Genomic DNA, 21,653 nt, shown 5'->3' on the forward strand with positions numbered 1-21,653 from the left:
GGACGCGTGGAAATATATTGAGCAACGACGTTCATAAACTGTACACGACTCGTACATGACGTCACCTCATCATGCTGGTGGTCATACTTGTTATTGACGAGAAACACAAATTCGGTGGTGCAACATGTAAGTGCAAGCCATGAATACGCATGATTGTGGGGTTTGTATATATATATATATATATATATATATAGCTTACGAAAGGTCATCAGTCGCTGTTTAAGAGTAACCAAGAGGATTTTGACATGTTTTCTCAACTGAACCAAGGATAAAATATTCGTTTAATTTAGCGGCCGAGAAGGGATGTGAGGGGCCGTCACTGGGGCACTGCTGCAGTGCTGCACAACCCGCTCTCCGTCGCTGCGCTGCGAATGTCCGCTGAGCAAGCACCGGGAGTTGCAGGTGCTCGGCCCGTCCGCGGTGTGCAGCTCCGTGTCGCTGGGTCCTCGGCTCGGCTCGCTAAGGGGGCAGTCGACGGTCGTGCAGGGCGCCGCTGTGAGTGCCGGCAGCGGTCTGTCGGCCGGAGTCTCCGAGGGCCTGTCCACGCGCCTCTTCTGCCACCGCTTCTGAAGGCCTGCTCGTACACGCGGACACCCAGTCACTTTGCGCCTTTTCGGAAGATCGTAGTGTGGCTTTCTCAAATATTACAAAAAAAAAAAAACAAAAAAAACGATATACATATATAGACGTTTCAGGCAGTTGTGCACAGAGAGAGCCATAATAACTGTACACAGCCTCCTTTATACTGAAAATGCCTGCCCAATGGTTGCTTTTTCGTCGTCGCGCTTACTTCACAGATTTGCAACTAGGGGCGCCAAAACCCCATACAGAAACGCAGACGACGTTTGTCCCCTGCCTGCTGCTACAGTTCACTGTAGCTAGCGTAAGCTACGTTATCCGTTAAGCTATGCGGTAACGTAAGTTTTCTATGTTAAGTTGCGCGGTAACGTGACCTTACGTGATCAAATAGGTCACTTGATCACGTAATTTTTTTGTGACACGAGTAACTTCTTTCGGTCGTCGTTTGACCGGCAGATAGAGCGCTTAGCAATTGCCGGCATAGCTCAATAGCACGAGGCTGTCTGCGTCTCGTGGCACGCACACCGCGACGCCACACGTACACGCGCGGTCATTTCATTCCATTTATTGATCGTGGGCACATCAGCACCTTCTGCTGCATTCTAACTCCAGTGATACCTTACTGTTGCGTGCCTATGTGCAACTCGGACTCGTGAGTTGCACTTCCTATGGGTCATTAAGCAGGCTTTTATGGCTCCTTGTAATTCTCTCCCCAGGCACCAGGATAGAGGAGGACTATACTATTCACCAGAGAAGCTAGTGAGGGTGTTGTGTGCGCTGAAGAACTTCACAGAGATTTTGCAGAAAAAAGGAAATATGCCGAAAAAGCCGTTGCATGCAGCTGGTGATACTGCGGGGGATACACTTATACACCATGGCGCTCTGAAATACGCAAAGGTAAAGAACGATGTCAACCATTACAAAGATTTCTTGCAACTTCTATGTACTAGGTATTTCAGGCCAATTTTCATAAACTACTCGGCATCCGTGACTGACAAGCCACTATCCACGAAGCCCCAAGAAGATCTTCACCAACAATGCCACTATCTACGAAGTCTTTAAAGCTCTAGAACTGTATACGTGAAAAACAGTGCGGACCACAACAGACCGGTCAAAAACATCAAGGGACTGTGCACTTAAAAAGCAAATTAAAAATGTATATATGAAGATTCCCGGTCAGAGTGCTGCCGATGGGTGCGCAGGTTTTCGGTCAGCGGGGACGCGTTCGCGGTCCTGAGAAAAACCACTTGACTGCCGCATGTAGTCCGCGGGCCATATGTTTTGCGGCTCTGCTCCAGTAGCAATAAAAACGCTAAGTGGTCGCTGTTTCAACGTTGTAGAAGTCCGCCAGCCTGTCTGTCTCCTTTTTAACTGGCACTGACTATTTCTGTTGTTGATATGACAAGCACCTGAGAGAGGTCTGGTAGCATTTCAGCAGAGAAGCAAAACCAAGACGTGAAAGCTAAAAGAAAGGTATACTTCTTTTATATATGAAATCTATACTGACGGTGCCCTGCGCCTGCTATATAGCATGGGTTACGAATGTATTCAATTCACAAATGGCATCACAGTGGACTAGCAGCGGGCAGCGAAGAAAAGTCGTCTGCATTTCTGCATGGGGTTTTGGCGCCTCTAGTAGCAAATATGTGAAGCAGGCGCAACGACGACGAAGCATGGAAAAGCCAACCATTGGGCAGGCATTAACTGTACCATCACATTTTGTTTCGATTTATTCGGGTCTCTCCACTTCGTCACTATTTATGGTCGCACAAGAGGTTATACTGCCTTTCTAGACTCATTTCGGTTGACTAAGGGATCTTGCTAAGGAACGGGAAAGTGAGTAATTCTAATTTCAATTTGGGGCGCGCTGAAGGCATGTATACATTCCTTTCGCCGATGGCCGAGACTCCACAGCCTGACGGCGGCGCCATCTTGGACAGATCTGAATATCCGGATTTTCGTTTTTTTAGGGGCGAAGCTCCTTCCGATGCCCGGCGTCGGGGGCTCGTGTAGGGCAAAAAACAAAACAAAAAAAAAACACAAAAAAACATAACAACCGCATCTGCACGTGGTGAATGATGTTGATTGGGGCGAAGCTCTGGTGGTGCTTGTCTGCGTAGATGGTGAGCCGCAGCATGCCGAGCCTTTCGTTCGTTTTCATCCATGTCAGAAAGAGAATGTGTGGTATGAAATGTGGTTATATACGCATTTGAGCATTTGACCGCAGCGTGACATGGATGAAAACGAACGAAAGGCTTGGCATGCTGCGGCTCAGCGTCTACGCAGACAAGCACCACCAGAGCTTCGCCCCAATCAACATCATTCACTACGTGGAGATGCGTTTTTTTTTTATTTAGTTAAAACTAAGAACATACGAACCTTTCGCTTGGTCCCTATAGTAAAACATTTGCAGACATAAAAAAAAAAAAAAATTATAGACGCTTTGCACAGGCACCAGATTACTGCCGCCATAGCCCACCTTCTCTGGTCTTACCGATATACCGAGCCACTGAAGCGGGCATTGACGAGCCTCCACAAAGGCCAATGCTGGGGAGGCCAGAGTCAAATCTAAAAAGGCAATAACCTGTCCTGCTGTGGTAATGATGGAGCGAAGTGATGAAAATAAGAGGAAACACAAACTGTAGGCCGGTATGGCGGCGCCCATGCGCAGCGCCGCCCGTTCAGGGCCGGATTTATCGGTAGGAATTTAGTTTGTTGACTTGTGATGTTTTTTTTTTTTTTTTTTGGTGGGGGGGGGGGGGGGGGGGCGAGTTCCGCAGAGAGATCTGACGTCGTGAACGGACCTCACGTCACGAAAAGACGTGACGTCACGGGTAGAGCATTGCCGCGATATATTTCGTTGACCTAACAATTGCCATATCCCCAAAAAACTAAACATTTCTTCCTAAAAAAAAGCTGCTGTATGCCAGTTTTTCTATAAAAATGTCGCCCTTAGGAAATTTAAAAAAAACGCCCCACCCCCTTTTTTCCTTTTTAAATCCACCCCTGCCTATATCATGTCGTGTTGAGCTCGTACCGCGAGCAAACCCTGACCGCGTGCATTTCGCACATGCATTTCGCATTACCCAATTTTATTTCAATCCGCAATTTGATTGTGATGTCTGATGTCAGTGTAAATACGCTATACACCGTTTTATGTAGTGTGCCATATTGTAAAACACTACAGGTGTGAAAGTGCAGGGACCATTCCAAAGCTACGAGCTCTCGCCCCATCGGTGTCCACGACGCGGTACACCAAGGGTGTGGCCAGGGGAGCTAATGGGCTTTCAGCTCTTCCAAAAATGTAGTCAACCGTCAATGACGCATGGCGCTTTTGGGAGATGAAGATGGCGGGCCTCCCCGATGGTTTAACTTACGACTTAGAAAAGCGCGGAGAGACTGGACCCAGCGGTCAGTGCGCTTCCTGCGCGCTTGGTCCCGTCCCTCCCTGTGGTTAGCCTGGCATTGCCGGTACCACCGCTGGATCTTGCGGGCCGCCCGGTCCTGTCCGGACCATAGGGGCGAATCCAGAAGTCCCTGCTTGTCTTCCTCGCCATCCAGCCGCTTGCCTTCCGTCGGCTCTTGAACGCCCCCCTCGAGCTCCAGCTCTTCGCTCGCCACTGAACGAAGTAACGGAGAGTCTGAGCCCTCTCAAATAATTCCGCTCATTTGGAGATCGAAAGATCGGTTCGACCGAATTTGCCATTTAGCGTTGCTCGCGAATCTATGTATTATATATGATAATCCATGCGGAGGGGTCCGGCATGAGGACGTAGCTTAACATAGTAGGGCACATATATGGTACGAGATCTAGCACAATGGAATCATCTACTGGTAAAAAACTATACTATACCGAAGGCGCTGACGCAGCGATGCGTCAGCGCCTTCCGCAGCGATGCGTATATAATCTACGAAACAAAGTCAATTGTACCCAATGGAATCTGAGGAATCTAGCTAAACCGTGAATACACGAACATAAATCAATATCGTAAACTTATTACTAAAAAATAAAAAAAAAATAAAAAAAACAGTTAGCGCGGAAAATGGAACAGTTATAACAAGGGCGACCTTGATGAATTTAGATGCAGCTTATAAAACGAGAAGAGTTCACTTCCTAATTATCAATTTGCTAATTTTATATATGTGTGTACGTATCATACTTCTCAAACTTCTTTGTTAAAATGTAACCTTACTTTTTTTGTAACACAAAAACATGGCAGTACTTTTAGCGGACCTACTCTGCAAGGCACTGTCCATGGAGGCTGCCGGAGTGACTAGACAGAGGTACTCCTTGACGCTGTTCTCAGTGGCTTTGATAATCACCAGGACGCCCACGACGAGAGCCACAACGCTGACAAGCAGCAGGAAAGCGCCAGTGTCGTTGCTCACTAGGTCCAAGCCCACTTCGCGCTGTGTATGGAGAGCTGCTATTTCGCCCTCAGTCTTAAATTAAGAAAGAAAAAAAAAAGTATGAACAATTTGATTTTAATTAACTGTTGACGACTATACTTTGTTTCACCTTAAGTCCAGACTGCAGCCGACGCTACGAGTTAATGGGACCAATCAGAAAGCGTCAAAAGCGCACCATGATGGTGAATTCGTCGTGTTTCTATAGGTGTTCTATCATCGCTGAACCAATCATATACAAAAAAGGCCTAGTGACGCGCTTTTGACAAGGCTTGATTGTTCCCCCTATCGCTTAGCGTCGGCTGCGTCTGAAATTTAAGCTGAAGCCTGAAACGAAGTATTGGAAAGGTAATGATGCGCTCAGTACGGTCAGTACGCTGTTTATGCCGAGGGAAAAACAAAGGGGGTGGGGGGGGGGGGGGGTTTAGTATAACATTATTAACTATCGCCGTTCGGGAACCCCGAACCCCTCCCTTTGGACGGCACTGCCACCGTTGACAAGTCCCTATGATATGATGCAATTAACGCCTACGGTTTTATCGAAGGTCTTGGTCAATCAAGGCATCATGAAAGCAAACTAGTGACCTCATTAATACACGCTTTGTGCGGGACGTCATGCAGTTCGGTTCTGCTCTCCCTCACCGCGCTACGTCTTTTCTATTCGTTCGTTGAAATCCGCGAGTCTGATAAGTGGCCAGCGGCAAATTTGCGCTAACCAGGGATCTTGAAACGTCAGTGGAATGTGGACTATTGGAATCAACGTGAAATATCACGTCGATTCAAATAGTCCACATTTTTTAGAACGTCAGGCTCAGGATGCAGTAATTTGGGTGTTATACTATTAAATCTATAGAGACGCGCCAGGTAGCACTTCAAAACGGGTGAGTCCACGACTTCAATGAAAGCTGCTTGGCATCTGAAATGGTCTATCGTGCACACTGACATTCCATTAAGACTGACCCTGCAGCAAGTCAGATATACATAACCCAGGAAAGTCAGAGAAACCGGAATGACGAGTATAGGAGGTCACTTGTAATGTGTCAGACGACCCCGAGAAAATGAAAAGAATCAAGAAGAAAGAGCCCTAATTTGTCTTGCAGATCTAGTGCCTCTGCCGACCTCACGATGTTCCGTCCAAGAGACTGCCTTCGGCTTGATGACATGGCCCAAAGGAGGCGTCGAGGCGTCTGCAGACCATAGCTCAGGAGATCTTTTCGCGGTCTCCGTACCTGCCACACAAACAGTGATCCAGAGAATAAGTCGTTGGTTCCACACCAAATATACAAAGAAAGGCACAAAGGTGGAATCTGCCACTAACCATGCTTGGACCAGTGGTGCATGAATTTTCGCCTCCGCTTCTTAATCTGTGTCAATGTCACAACAGTCCCCGGTGTATTACATATAGCACAGGGTCCCTTGGTGTTCACATAGCGCGCAAGTTCGTTCATTTGATCCACAGTTTTCTGTCCCACGTCGACGACACGCTTCCTCTTGATGACACCTGCGGACTGACGATTGGGCGACACGAGGACCTCCGAAGACATGCTCGTGGCCACGTCCCTCGGGATTGTCACATTACCGTCGGAATGTCCCCGACGCACTGGGGACCAGCTGTGCAAAGGCCAGTTCATTCTTTTCCAACTGGACGGAGCCCTGAACAGGGCAGGGCTCGCGGTGGTCGGCTCGTCGTTCTGTTTTTGATCGACAACTGTCCTACTTGAAGAGAAAAACTCCGTGTCTTCGTCGTTGGTTCCTTTACCGCGATTTAGAGCCACTTGTTTTGTAGAAGACATCGCGACGATTTTGTACGAAGATCTTTAGTTCACTAACGAGGAATTTTGTATTTATAGCTGTGGTCTAATTAGGTGAACAACCCCCCCACCTCAGGCTGATCGTCCTGATACGATCCTCGTCTTCATCTGCACCTGCCTCCACTAAACACGGCCATGTTGCCGTCTTTAGCGGAGGGTGGCGTAAAAGTAAGGTTCCTGCACATTCCATTAGCACGAGGACAGAAACGACAGTGCCCCGGTGCATAAAATTCGTTCGATTTACCTAACTGTGTTGTGTGTTTGTTTACACAGCGAGAGTTATAGCGTCAGCCTCAATGGGTGTCTGGTATTTCCGTTGTAGACGAGAAATTTAGCCAGTCCGGTACCAGTGCTAGCTTGGGGTCTTAACGTGCATCATGCAGTTGTGATACACGACCACACGCCATGCTCCTCCATCGAAACGGGCAGGGTTGGGGATTCAGCCCTGGATCCCTCGGTTCTGCAGCGCGAGCTTTCGCTCCACGTGCGTGCTTCGAGCTGGGGTGTGCAAACACACTTGTCAATGATTCATCAAACCCCTTGAACTTTCTAAGCTTACACCAGTTCCCAAACTTAAGCTAAGTGCCGCGCTGGCACAATCGGCTGTCTGTTTAATCAAATTGATGAATTTGTGTCGTGTACTGGTCTGTGGTGGCATGCCGGCCGCGAGACAGCGACGGTCCACGCGAGCGCCGGCAGCTGCGCGAGCGAGGTCTCCTTCCGCGTGCCCCCGTTCGGTTACGGCTGCTCGACCTAGAGCACCACATACAACGTACATGTACAAATAAACCCTTGGTCCTCCGTGCCTGACGCACCCGACGCCTCGAGCGGACTACATTACACTGGCGACGAGGTAAACGTGAGGTCTCGGCAACGACAGCGCTCCACCGCAGCAAGTATGACTGCGTATGCACCCTTCGAAGAGTTTACGCCAGATGACCCTGCATCCTGACCACGCTATATCGAGCGCCTGGAATTTTACTTCGTGGCGAACGATATCACCACGCCAGAGAAGAAACGAGCCGTTCTCTGCAGCGTCTGTGGCTCGGCCAAATATGCCATCTTGCGCTGCCTCTGTTCGCCAAGAGCTCCAGTCGAAACACCATACAAGGACATCATACTCAAGCTTCATGAGCACTTCGCTCCCCTGCCGCCGGTAACCTTCGCGCGATTCCAGTTCAAGCGGGGCCAGCGTTCTGGGGAGTCTATCGCAGATTTCGTAGCAGATCTCCGACGTTTGTCGGAGCACTGCGAGTTCGGTGAGATGCTCGACGACATGCTTCGTGACCGCGGAGTTTGCGGCGTTCAAGACGACGCGTTGCAGCGACGTCTACTCGCCGACCCGAACCTAACACTGTGCAAGACCCTAGACATGGCGAAGGCAGCGGAGCTAGCCAAATTCCAGACCATCGAAATCCGTACCTCTGCTAAACCGGAGCCTACGGCGGTATCAGAAACCTATCGCGTGGGGATCGACGCAACGTCAAGGTCGCCGCGTGGAAACACCGCACCGCGCGCGACAAGCTCTCCGCCTACCGAATCCAGCTGCACAGCTGAAACTATGGAGGGCAGCCTGAAGCCAGGTTCGCCAGGTACATGCTGGCGTTGCAATGGAGCGCATAACGCAAAAACGTGCCGCTTCGTTGGGGCGGTGTGCCACTTCTGTAATAACAAGGGCCACATTGTCGCTGCGTGCCGCCAAAAGGAGAGAGCCGAACGTCGACGGTCAGCAATCTGCAACAACAGGCTGGAGACGGTGGACCCATTGATGAGAGACTACTGTGTCTTCGCCGTGGAGCCACCCGTATTTTGCGATGTAGTAATCAACGGTTGCAATCTGCGGATGGAAGTTGACTCCGGGTCGGCTTTTACGGTTGTCAACCCGCGTGTGATGCGCCAGCTCCGCATTTCCAAAAGCAGCCTCAAGCCGTGCACCTTCCAGCTGCGCTCTTATACACGGCAGAGTCTTCGGATTCTTGGAAAAGCAACAGCGGACGTTTCCTTCAAGGGCAAAAGCGTGGAATTTTAGCTTCTGGTTGTAAAGGGATTTGGCGTCAGTCTCTTAGGGCGCGACTGGTTCCGGTCCTTGGGCATTTCCCTGGAGGGTGTCAACCATGTCGACGCCTCGTTGCAGCATGTTGAGGCAGCCACAGTCCGTAATGTGATGGACGAATTTTCTGAGCTGTTCCAAGCAGGACTCGGGAGAAGCAAGGGGCCGCCAGTTCGTGTAGATATCGACCCCGCCGTGAGTCCCAAGTTTTTTAAGGCCCGCCAGGTGCCACTTCCGCTGCTGCCAAAAGTCGACGAGGCCATCGATAAACTGGTGGAACAAGGAATATTTGAGCCTGTTCGTCACTCTTCCTGGGCAACCCCCTCGGTGCCCATTCTCAAGAAGAATGGGAACATCCGCCTATGCGGCGATTACAAGTGTACGGTAAACCGTGCCCTCCGGTGGGAAACATACCCTTTGCCTACGGCTGATCAGCTGTTTGCCAAACTGGCTGGCTGCCAGAAGTTTTCCCAGCTAGACTTGGAACAGGCATACCACCAGAAGGAAGTAGACAAGGTTACAGCAGATCTCCAAACGGTCGACACTCATCGAGGACTTTTCTGGGTCACACGTCTACAGTTCGGCGTTGCTACAGCCGTAGCGATCTTCCAACGTTACATGGAAGAATTGCTCGCCGGACTTGATGGTGTTCTGGTGTTCCTCGACGACATTGTGATTGGTGGTAGAAACAGTGAAGAACACGAAGGGGCGTGCTGAAGAGAATCAGTGACGACGGTCTCCGTCTGAACAAGGGCAAGTGCAAGTTCGGAGTGCCTCAAGTGACGTTCCTGGGGTACCAAGTTGACAGGAAAGGCATACATCCTACGGAAGACAAGGTTCTGGCCATCAAGACCGCTCCCGAACCGGAAGACAAACAGCAATTGCAGTCTTTCCTTGGCCTCTTAAATTTCTATGGTCGGTTTCTGAAAGGGGCTGCTCATGTTTTGGAGCCTCTTCATCGGTTGCTGGACAACGGTGCTGCATGGAAATGGGGAAGGGAAGAAGCGACAGCTTTCCGACAAGCCAAGGATTTATTACAGTCGTCCGTGGTTCTGGCACATTATGATGTCGCCCTTCCCTTGGTATTGGCCTGTGATGCTTCTTCGTATGGGTTAGGATTCGTCATGAGCTATGTCTCACCGTCGGGTCAAGAATCTCCAGTAGCGTTCGGGTCAAGGACAATGACACAAGCAGAACGAAACTACTCACAGACGGATCGTGAGGCTTTGGCTGTCATAGCGGGAGTGAACAAGTTTCATCAATTTCTGTACGGACGGCATTTCAAGATCTTTACGGACCACAAGCCCCTTCTGGGGTTGCTGCACCACAACAACCCGATTCCCCAGGTCTTGTCACCACGCCTTTTGCACTGGAGCCTGATGTTGGCGCAGTACGACTACGAGCACATTTACCGACCTGGCCGGCAGATGGGAAATGCTGACCTTTTCAGCCGCCTTCTGCAGAAGGTTCAGGACTTCGAGGTACCTCCCCTTCATGACGTTTTGCTCATTGAGTCCACCCCCGAGGTGCCTGTCGACTCAAAGAAGATAGCTTTCCTAACAAGGAAGGATCGCGTTCTCGCCCTCGTACTGCGTTGGACTTTGCATGGCTGGCCATCTGAGAAACCTTCCGAAGTTTTCAAGCCATACTACGATCGCCGTGATGAACTGTCTGTTTACAACAGTTGTATCTTGTGGGGCAGCCGTGTTATCGTACCACCGCTTCTTCGAGAAGAAGTTCTGGACCTACTTCACAGTGGTCACCCTGGCGTGGTGAGGATGAAGGGCCTTTCAAGGGGCTATGTATGGTGGCCGGGACTTGACCAGGACATAGAGCGCCGAGTACGTTGCTGCTTTCCGTGCCAGGAGTCACGAAACGCGCCAGCCCGGGCACCCCTCCACCCATGGGAATTCACAACAAGACCATGGTCGAGGCTACACGTTGATTTCGCGGGCCCCTTCCAGGGGGAGTTTTTCTTCATCGTAGTAGATTCGCACTCTAAGTGGTTGGAAGTTCAACGAGTCAAGTCCATGTCAGCTTCGACAGTGATCGCAGCTCTACGTACGCTGTTCGCTACGCATGGATTGCCTGATGTTTTGGTGTCGGATAACGGTACTGCTTTCACTTCAGGAGATTTTAACGAGTTTCTTCGTAGAAATGGCATCCGCCAAGTCCTTGCGGCACCCTACCATCCCTCCTCGAACGGGCAAGCCGAAAGGATGGTTCAAGAGACCAAGAAATCACTGAAGAAAATCATTCGCGGCGACTGGTCAACCCGTCTTGCCAGGTTTCTTTTCGACCAAGATATTCTTCCCAGTACTTCCACTGGAAGGAGCCCCGCAGAGCTTCTTTTTGGGCGGCAGATTCGGTTGGCCCTAGATCACCTACATCCAGATCAGCAGGCAGCAGTAACCCGGCGCCAGGAAGAAGCCTTTGAGGCCAGCAATCGGCAAGCCGCTCGCCAATTGGAATCTTTAGTTTGCAAGGTTTTGCAGAACAATTAACATTGTTTCTATACAACCATGCCTCAGCGGTCCTTTCAGGTAGCGCGTCCCGACCTAGGTGCATTTTAGCTTCGGTAGAAATTCGCGGCGCGTCCGCTGGGCAGACGGGGGTGGCACTCCTGTAACCTCTTCCGCTGTATCTGTTTCGGCGCCCAAACGACCGATGAAAGCCAGAATAGAAGTAACGTGCAGTTCCTCGAGTGGCCGCAATGGGAGAAATGACGGCGCTGTGTTTAGGGGTGTCGCGAACCGGCCGCGGTTCGAGTTCGACCAGGTTCGACTTTTTCAAACTTTTAGTGGAAATTTCGACGAACCTTCTATTGAGGTTCGACTCGTGTGCGCATGCTCGACAGGCTGGCCAGTTGGCTTCGGATTGGATGATTTATTTATTTATTTATTCATGGTACCTCAAAGGCCCAATTAAGGGCATTACATGAGGGGGGGGGGGGGGGTACATTCAGGGTAAGTATCAATCAGAACAAAAGAATAGAAACAAAGTCAATAAAATAAAATAAAATAAAATAATAATGGCTAAGAGATGAATTAAGTGCAGCGCTGATTGGCGACTTAAGTTAATACAGTAATAAAAATAAAGTTATTAACTTCTTCATTGATTAGAATTAGTTTCTTTTAATTGCAGGTGTTCACAATATAAAATAACCCTTTGCATAAAATTTTTTTTCCATACCTAGACATGCTTGTATCAAGGTGTGGCCACACTGTCCACAAAGTCGAACCCACTGGTCGAACCGGTCGAATCCGGTGAAAAGTGCGAAGGTTCGTCGAACCGGTTTGACCCACTCGAACCCCGAAAGTTCGACCAAAAAATCTGGTTCGACAAAAGTTCGCGACACCCCTAGTTGTGTTCGCCATTAGTTCGGTTCTGGTGGACAGATTGGGGCCACTTTTTCAGAGCAGTCTCTACGGCAGTTTCCCAACTGAGTGACACTGACACCCCCCCAAAAATTGTTTTTAACTTTTTGCCAGGCGCTTCATTATGGTGTCGGAGCACTACCCAATTAATATTTTGCAACAGAGTAGCGTATTTCTTTAATAAAGCCAAAAGACGCAACTGCTCGAAACCGAAACCGAAACCCGACGGAGGTCGGAGAAGTGGAGAGAAGAGTGACTGGCGGAAGTCACGTGGCAACACCCGACCGTGCGTTTTTTTTTCTCCTCTCCGGTAGCAGACGACACGACATGCGGCGTGCGATGCGGCGTGCGGGAACTGCTTGCCGTGCGATTCTTTTGCAGTTATGCTTGTTCCGCTCGTTGTTCTGTACTCCAAGATGAGTTGTTTTGTACATTGAGGAGTTGGAGATGAGTAGTGAGTGCCCGTGGTGAATTTCCATGATCGGCTCCGAAAAGAATAAACCCAAGATGTTGCGTGAAGAGCTGGCTCACATGTCCTGCATCCGAAAAAAAGTGGCATTGTGCGACAGAGTTTCCGAAAGATCAACGGGATCGGGATCAATGGCTGGCTGCAATTCCTGTAGAGCATTTACGGGCACCTCGGAAAGCGGACGCTACCTGATTTATATGCTCCTTGCAGTTTGTGGAAAGTGATTACATTGAGTTCGCAGGTGTCAAAACGGAAATCCCATACCGTTTAATTCAGCGAAGTATCGTCCACAACATTTGTTTGTTATTTTTTTGTTTGTTTCTTCAGTGATGATTGTAAAAAAAAGAGAAAAAGATATGTAAACATCGGAAAATGTTTGAAAAAAAAAATCGCAGGAGATCGAACCCGGTCCTACTACGTGTGAAGCGAACGTCTTTCCCACTGAGCTACTGGGGCATCTTGTGTCTGGTGGATCTCTTCCCTTAGTAATAATCGAGCCTGTAAACTGTAAGTTGGAAAGTTTGCTGTCGATTTTTTTCTAGCAAAAGCACTCCCGGGTCGAAGTCGGGAAGCACCACGCTTTGGGTACATTCGCACCTAGTAAAGAAATCGTACGCGTGCATATTGAACTCGAAGTAGACACGTCGTGCTTGACGTTTGCGCGAGCGTTGTCTTCAGCCACGAGAAGGGAGCGACGGCTCGGCGACGTCTTCGTGCAAATCGGCTTGGTGGCCGGGCGTGTCGTACGGGATGAATACCAATTCTTTTGATCAGTCCCAAATTTCTTTTTTAACGGTAGACAGAATTCGCCGGTACCGCGAACGACAGTTCTGAAATAGAGGCCCCACGCCAGTCGTCCGCTGCCATCGCCGTCCCCGCGAGTCCCACGATACGCGAAACGACGAACGCACAGGATGCTTCCGGTTGTCTGTGAAACTTTTTTTTCAATAACGTATTTACAGCTTTTTAGAAGCCACAAAAAATGGGTTTCATATTTTTTTCTATTTTTAATATTGAGTGTGTGCCTTCAGTGACCCACGACTTTGATTAAATTTGGTGGTCGCATCGATACCTTAGAAAACGGCCCGTGACCGCGAAAAAGAGAGTGAGCGAGCGGGCGGAAAGAAACCAAATTTCGAGCTGCAAATTCTGTTCTGGATAGTTGAGCTCTCATATGTCACGTACAACTGAAAACCTCGGCGAGCATAAATACCCTGTCAGTGTCCATTTAATTTCGATCAATGGTTTCGATATCGAGTCCAGATCGAGTCTAACCATAAGTGACTTCAAGAGACAAAGTGATAAAATATATAGATAAATATTGATCTTGCTCTAGAATTTCAAAACCTTTTATTTTTAATTGTTTTAATATTATTGTAAATAAAACCCGCTAGATGAAACCCAAGAACTCAACTCTTTTATTTCTTTTTTTTTTTTTTTTTGCGTTATGGCCATATTTGTTAAGGACACCTGGCAACACTGGTACGGGGGATTCCTTTTTTACCCGCGCGAACGCGCCGAACGCGCTCTCAACCGGCGCCAGCTCGCGCTTGAGAGCTGCAGCGGTGGCAGCGGTGTGTTTGTTTTATCCTAATGACATTTTGAAGCAGTCTTAGATCGCAACATATCTCCTAGACCTGGCCTCTTAGCAACTTCATCTGAACGCAGCGATTGTCAAGGGACAGGTATCAACGCCAGAAGCCCCGCCGACCTCACTTTGTGACAGCTCCTTCGACACATATCTTAATACCTATCTTTTCCACATCGCATATGGCTAAGACAGGAGAAATGACGAAGGAACGGAATACAAGAAACACCAAAATTCAATGGTAAGATTATGGTGCTGCTCGGGAGGCGCTTATCTCTGTTGTAACAAAGAGCGCAGACTCGTACACTGAGCGTGCGTGTACGACCCTAATGTTTGCTTCGCATCCCCAAATTGCAGACTCGGATAAAATCGCCATAAGCGATCAACCAACATGGTGTGGTTTTCTCTTAGTGTCATTTTTTTGTACGTCACTTTCACATAAAAAAAAATATATATATATATTTTACGATAGGAGGGACATTGAAGACAAACAGACAAGACAGTGCTTGTGTCTATCAGATATGTGTCTTTGTCCCTCTTTCCTTATTGTAAATTAGAAAGCAACGCTCAACCATCTACAAAGTAATAATTTTTTTAAATATTTATTTGTCAACATTTCAGGAAGTACTGATGACTTCCTGCCAAATACTGGGTAACACCATTTTTCCGTTTATGTTACATTTAGTCCCCTTTCGAAAGTCGCGTGCCGGTTACAAGGTATGAACCACTTAACAATGACGGACACCGCGGAACATTCAAGTCTTCAACAATATAAGGTGGTGATGAGATGGAATTAGTAACATTTCTAGGGTTCCAACTTGGACAGTGTCTGTATACCTGATATTGCTGAGGGATTCCACAGCTTCCAACAGCGCATTTTCGATAGGGGTCTATTGTGACATTGATGTATTGAATGTCCATCCTTCTACCACCATCCTAGTAAGACTCATTGAGTGACCAATGGGAAGGGTCATGTTTGGTTTAGCCAGGTGTATAGCCATGGTATGGGAGAGCATTCGATCTACTTCAGGCTGTTAGGCCATTGTTAGTGCTGGATGCTTTGGAGTTCTTTGAAGAAATGAGAAAGGGAATGCAACAACTACCACAAGTATCACTTAGTTCCATAATATATTCTAGAGCATTTGGCACAAGAGGTGGGCCAACATGAACAAAGTCGACACTCTTGAAAGATGTGGAGGAAATAGCTTTTAGTGCTAGTGCACACGCAATGCCATGACAAGTGTCATTTTTCCAAAAGGATGTATATGAAATAATAAGGTGGTTTTCACACAGGTAGCTATATGTTGCTGCATTATGATTTATGAAACTTGCCAAAATAGAATCTGACAAACTGGATGTTTATTAGTGAGAAATGATGAACCAAGTGTTTGAAGTGACATAAGGAAGGCTCTACCGTATAACCTAACCTTACAGTCGTTCTGTCTAACTTGTGCTTAATTTTTTATGCAGTTCGAAAAAGCCAAAACTGGATACCATTGTCATAAGTTCTGACGACTCGGATGATCCCGAAGCATGCGTCATATGTCCAGGTGGAACTCCGGCGACCTGTTTGGCATCTACTAGCTACACTCCAATTAAAATCGGTATGACCATGTGATTCATATGTTTCGTGTGTTAAAAGGCCACTAAAGTACATTTTCACTGCCACTCGTCACCTTGTTCTTCCTGGACGCTCTTGAGACGGCTAAAAGCATTTTTTCTTTTTATGACCAAACAGCAGGGCGCATATGGTGCCCACTTCTTTGGTCATTAAATAAATATTTTTCAAAGCAAGTTTGCATTAAGCCTCAAATGCGCCTACAAAGCTGTGTTTCTGAGAGGGGCTTCACAGCATTAACAAAGATAGGCCGAGAAGTGAGGTAGCAGTTTGATTTGCAAAGGCAAAGGAACATTGTACATGTTGCTGCCAAAGAACTGTTTACAAGAGTTGTCGGCCTTTTACGTAGCAGAAGCATTTCCAACGTTCAAGTTAAGCGTAAAAAAAGGAACTATTTAACTTGTCTTTGATTGTGGTGTCTTGGAATGCTTTATTTTTTGTTGGCAAACTTAAGTTGTAGAGCCAGTGGCGTAGCAACAAGGGGTGCCGGGGGGGCCCCGGGTACTATGTGTCCCAGTCAGGTGGGAGGTGTCCACCTTTAGCAACACCTGACTTCCCTCCCCTGCTTCACTGGTTGAGGTTGTTTGCGATTGGGGCAGTGAATGAGAAGGGGAGGGGGATGCTACGAATGATATTAGAGCCCCGGGTGCCGGATGGCCTAGCTACACCGTGTACAGCTTCAATAGCATTTTTTTTTATGATTTCACATAATTAGGGTTCTGTGTTTTCAGTGTTTATTTTTTTTTTTCCCTCAAAATTGGGGGTATTTTTTGGGGGGGTTTAATTTTCTGCTACAGGTTCGGTGTTTTCTGTGTAAATTGCTTAAGTTATAACCAATTTACACCAAAAACACAGAATCTGTCAGAAAACATACCCCCAAAATAAACACAGAACCTTACACATAATCGAAACTGATCTCTGTCTGAAGTCATGTCAGGGGTGGAACGGCTGCGCCATTTGTTCCATTTTGCGCCAGACGCATTTGTCTGCGCCATCCTGCACCTTGTTGCAGAAACTGCGCCACAGTCAATACCTCGCGCCATTATGCACCAAATCGCAAAACGTGCGGCAAAAAAAAAAACATTTTTATTTTGACTTGGTTTCGGTTTCTATCGACTTGACTGGCAACAATGAGCGCGTTTAGCTTGGTCGGCCTTGTAATCCTTTGTTCTGTTTATTCTCCCTTTGTATCCCGATTCGGAAGCACGAGAAAAAACGGTGGGTCAAATTCCAAGCGCTACATTACCTGCGACTGAGTTGTTATTCTTCAACCATAAGCGGTTAAGCAAGTCGGCCGAGGTGAGGTCGAGTCGTTAAGCGTCAGATTGCCTGAGGCTTTGCGGCTTGGGATCCGGACGTCAGCCAGTTGAAAACAAATAAGCAGAAGATTCCTTTTAGTACTTCATCGTTAGAAGTTGGAACCGCATTCACGCAAGGTAAATCGTGATTTGATAGAACTGAAACGCGGTCCAATTTGAAACCTTGCCGGCCAGCAGCACTCATGCGAGCGGTAGATCTCCTCGGCATACGTTAACCTTGCTCCTGCTTATCGCTTCGAATACGATAACTCCGTTAATCGTCGTCTGCTGCTTCGATATTGAGTTACACAATAGGATAAACTCGAAATTTGTTGCCCTGTTCTTCCGCACAATTGCACGTCTGTTGCTTACGTACGTCACGTGGTTTGCACATATAATTACTATGTTGAGCACGTGTGGGTTTTGCGATAAACAGTGCTAGTTTGAATTTTGAGCAGCTGAAAGCCACTCAGAAACAATCTAGAACACTATCTTCAGAAACATATGGTACTTGCTTTTTGGTTCTCGCTCACAAAGTGTTTTCGAATCTGTTACACTGTTATCCCATCTACCTAGATCCCTAACCACTCATGTTCATCTGTGCTGCTAAGCACAATTGAAATTGCTCCCGTGCTTGTCTAAGACACTAGCTGAAGTGCAGTGAGAACTGATCTGAGCTGCTCCTAACCTGCTCCAGAATGTAGTCTTAGCTGCTCCCAACCTGCTTGAAAACAGCTGTTTCAGCTGCTGCCGTGGCTGCTCCAAAGTACATTTCATGAGTTCCACCCCTGTCATGTATATAAATACAAGCAGATGTCTGGTTCAAAGATATTTCTGCAATAAACAAACATGAGTACCTTAGTCATTCCACCCAGGAAGTGCCAACACAAATTGGGATGGCAGGTGGCAGATTATTCTGAATTATTTCACGCTCGTATGCTTCTGAATTATTTCACGCTCATATGCACTTCTACTGGGCCGAAAATGGCTAACCTTGTAAAACTGCCTGTAACCTGAAATAATTAACTGAATATCTGAATGGTCAGTCTTTCTGGCTTGCATTTAATTTCTGCATTTTGTGCCAGAAAAAATTTGGATGTGCTGCATGGGTGCAACAGCATTGTTCTTCGTCACAGACTGTCAATAGTAGTGTAGGAAACTGTTCTAGCCGGTTTACCGCATTAGTGCTTCACGTGGGAGGCGCCTTTCAAATGCATCTTTTTCTTAGATGGGCCACGCCTTGTCATCCCAGCTGTGGATCCCCTGTGCACGCAACTTCAGGGCGAGGCAGTCGTCTACAATGAGGGCTGTGATGTGTACGACGCTACGTTGAGCCAGACAAGCGTGCAGGCCAACCAGAACAAATTCTTCTCGCTACAGCTGCTCAAGGATAAGCTCTATGACATCTACTATGTCTGGTTCCACTGGGGCCGATTGGGGGAGAAAGGCAGCTGCTCCCTCACGCCATGCGAGGACGACATTGTCAAGGCCAAGCTCCTCTTTGAACAGAAGCAAGTATTGTGTTTTGGTCTGTAGTTTTGGCGAGGACAGTTACGTTTTCTGCTGTTGAGTTTGAAGTCTTTATGGATCGGAACTTTTCAGTTGAGATGTGTTTGGTTTGATCATTCTCGCTCGACTGAAAATAATGTTTTTCTAAGCTGCAGTGTCTTGGATACCAGTGGGATTCCAGGTTTTTGAGTAAATCGAAAATATTACTTTTAAAATTCACCAGGAAACTCTTTTTTCAATTTGGGTTTATATGATAAACTTGGAAATTTGAGATCACAATGAAAAACTTTCAGCCTTTCCACTCTGGTGAAGAAGGGAGACCAGCGAAGCTGTTATCTTTACGTCTAGGACGATGCTTAGAGGACGACGTTTAAGACGACCTCGAGGACGACTTCTTGGACGACCTCAAGGACACCGCCTAGAGGATGACATCTAGGATGACCTTGAAGACGACCTCAAGGACGACTTCTAGGACGACCTCGAAGACAACCTCAAGGATGACTTCTAGGACGACGCCTAGAGACATTCAGCCTTTCCACTCTGGTGAAAACCACAGTGGAAAGGCTGGAAAGGTTGCCACCATCTATGAGCGACGGCGGGAACCAGATAACCAGCAAGGATCGTCTGGTTGCCGCCGTCGCTCATAGATGGCAGCAGCTGCCCAGAGTTTTGTGTCAACGTTTGTTTGCCCACGGACATGATACTGGGAAACTAGCCCTTAACAGCTCCGCTGTAAAAGGAAGCTTGGGAGGGGGGGGGGTAGACACTTTACATTGGTCTTGGGGTAGAGAGCCAGGACAGGAACCTTGAGGAGCGATCCTGACCTTAAGACAATGTTGTCTTAAGGTCCTGACCTTAAGACAATGTTCTATTTCTGGGTCACAACAAAAGCCAAAGTGTGACTGTGCCAGCCACCATTCTGGTTATTGGAAGGAGGTGGCAGCATTTTTATTATAGTGGAATCCCTGTCCCATAGATTTCTTGAAAATATTGTTCTTAACTGAAATGGCTTTTGTATCTTGATTTGTTTGTCTTGGCATTACTTATTTTTGATCATAAGTTTGGACAATTGTGACTATAACAACATATCATCTGATGGGCATAGAATTTCTGAGAATTAAGACTTGAACAGGGGTAAACTCTGATAAATTTATAAAAGACCTTTCAGATTTTACCAGAAGTAAACTCCAGAGGTTGGGAACCCTAGTTTTCTTGCCAGATTCTTTCTGGGAAAGATTTGGCTGCTTAGGTCTGACCGCCTACTGATCTTAGCGGCAGATTAGAGCGCTATCACATCTGCACAGCACTTGGCTTGGACTCTTAAGACCTCCATGGTCATAACTGCAACAGCTACATAAGGGTACTTTTCCTAGCTTCCTAGAATAACAAATGCTTGCAACCAGGGAGTTACATGCAACGACTCCCTTATTGCAAAGGGGGTGGCTTTAGAAAACCAAAATTGACAGCTCACCTGTTGCATCAGGTAGCGTGTGGCTTTTAGCTCCTGTGCAATGTAATTGCTAGTTTGAACCTGCAATGACGCATTAGCTGAATACGAGCATCAAGAACACTGTGGTGTGCATTTCTTAAGGAGTGCAAGTTGGCAGCTCATCTCTTTTCTGAAGAGAGATGATTGGTCTCTGACCTGCTTTTCCATCCTACTTTGGGTCTTTATAGGTTCCTGCAAAAGACTCGCAATGAATGGGAAAACCGTAGAAAGTTTGTCAAAGTACCTGGAAAGTATAACATGCTCAAGATGGACTATGAAAGCAGCGTTGTAAGTATGGGAATACTCTTTTTCTCACGCATTTTCCGGTAAAAGGTAGCCACAACCCTGTAATTTCATGTGCCTCGCTAGGAAAATGAGAGTGACAAATTTGAGAATATCGTGAAGGAGATTCACAAGAGTTCGAACGAAAGCCGGCTTCAACCAAGCCTAACAGTAAGTACATATTTCGTATTTATCTGTTTGTACCCAACAAACATTTTTCTTCAATTGCTTCTTGTGCTTCTGCAGGAAGTCATGCGCTTCATTTCTGATGTCAAGGCAATGGAGAAGAATGTTGTGGAGATGCAGTTTGACATCAGGAAAATGCCCCTTGGTATGATGTGTTTTATCTATGTTACACAGATGTAGACCAGATTTGCATACCTGTTCTGTTTACTGACCAGTCTGTGATTGAACTGCAGGAAAACTGAAGAAAGAACAGATTCAGGCGGGATACAAGGCTCTCCGCAAGATTGAAAACTGTCTGGACAGTGCATGCTTTGGTAGCAGCCTGACCGATGCCTGCAATGAATTCTACTCCTGCATTCCTCATGCATTTGGGTAAGATTAAGCATATTTTGCTCAAGACAAGAGGTTCCAATGCTTCAGTATTACAGGAGGCGGCGGCCAGATGTGATTAACACACGTGAGAAGATACAAGAAAAAATGCAGCTCCTTGAGGTGAGCTTTGAATTCTTCTCTTGTCTTGCTTTGCACCTGGAAGAGGGACAAGTTTATTGAGCACCTTACACAGAGTCTTTTTTGTTTACTTTATCTCAGTTGAACCTTAAAGGTACACTGACAGGGTATTTATGCTTGCCAAGGTTTTTAGTTGTACATGACATATGAGAGCCCAACCACCCAGAACAGAATTTGCAACTCGAAATTCGGTTTCTTTCCGCCCGAAAACCACCAATTGAGAACTGGCGGGTTTGAGTTGCGCTCACTCTCTTCTCCATGGTCACGGGTCGTTTTCCAAGGTTTCGACACAACCACCAAATTTAATCAAAGTCGTGGGTCATTTGAGGCACACACTCGATATTAAAAATAGAAAAAGTATGAAGCCCATTTTTTTGTGACTTCTAAAAAATTTGCTTTAAATTGATTGAAAAAAAAAAAAAGAGTTTCACAGAGAACCGGAAGCATTCCGTGCGTCCACATTACCACATAAAAAAAAAA

At 47.1% G+C, this 21,653-nt stretch overlaps 2 protein-coding genes across 5 annotated transcripts in view; one reads left to right on the forward strand and one right to left on the reverse strand.

The window, feature by feature from the left end:
• Positions 1-281: 281 nt before the first annotated feature.
• On the reverse strand, positions 282-6,530 carry LOC115320099. Its single transcript, XM_029980210.3, has 5 exons — positions 6,305-6,530; positions 6,106-6,215; positions 4,818-5,022; positions 3,957-4,199; positions 282-574 (listed from the first exon to the last, which is right to left on the reverse strand). Exons 1-5 carry the CDS (start codon positions 6,528-6,530, stop codon positions 282-284), a joined length of 1,077 nt encoding a protein of 358 aa, XP_029836070.3.
• A 7,737-nt stretch (positions 6,531-14,267) lies between these two features.
• LOC8026885 (poly [ADP-ribose] polymerase 2) overlaps positions 14,268-21,653 on the forward strand; it is a 30,676-nt gene continuing 23,290 nt past the window's right edge. For all 4 annotated transcript variants that reach the window (XM_029980195.4, XM_042287320.1, XM_029980196.3 and 1 more), the window contains exons 1-8: positions 14,268-14,522; positions 15,752-15,885; positions 18,426-18,708; positions 20,384-20,483; positions 20,565-20,648; positions 20,724-20,808; positions 20,897-21,035; positions 21,092-21,155. In XM_029980195.4, coding sequence (XP_029836055.3) covers positions 14,464-14,522; positions 15,752-15,885; positions 18,426-18,708; positions 20,384-20,483; positions 20,565-20,648; positions 20,724-20,808; positions 20,897-21,035; positions 21,092-21,155 — 948 coding nt within the window. In that variant the 5' untranslated portion in view covers positions 14,268-14,463. The remainder of the gene's footprint in view (positions 14,523-15,751; positions 15,886-18,425; positions 18,709-20,383; positions 20,484-20,564; positions 20,649-20,723; positions 20,809-20,896; positions 21,036-21,091; positions 21,156-21,653) is intronic.

This window comes from Ixodes scapularis, unplaced genomic scaffold (assembly GCF_016920785.2).
Source record: "Ixodes scapularis isolate PalLabHiFi unplaced genomic scaffold, ASM1692078v2 PGA_scaffold9__187_contigs__length_104089568, whole genome shotgun sequence".
NCBI classification, from domain to species: domain Eukaryota; kingdom Metazoa; phylum Arthropoda; class Arachnida; order Ixodida; family Ixodidae; genus Ixodes; species Ixodes scapularis.

What these genes read in the sequence shown, in the direction of transcription:
- LOC115320099 (XM_029980210.3), bottom strand. Translation starts at nt 6,530, where the DNA reads ATGTCTTCGGAGGTCCTCGTGTCGCCCAATCGTCAGTCCGCAGGTGTC. An exon ending in CTTGGACGGAACATCGTGAG is followed by an intron (nt 5,023 to 6,105) that starts GTCGGCAGAGGC and finishes TCTTAATTTAAG; the next exon opens with ACTGAGGGCGAAATAGCAGC. An exon ending in TCTCCGCGCTTTTCTAAGTC is followed by an intron (nt 575 to 3,956) that starts GTAAGTTAAACC and finishes GTGTACGAGCAG; the next exon opens with GCCTTCAGAAGCGGTGGCAG.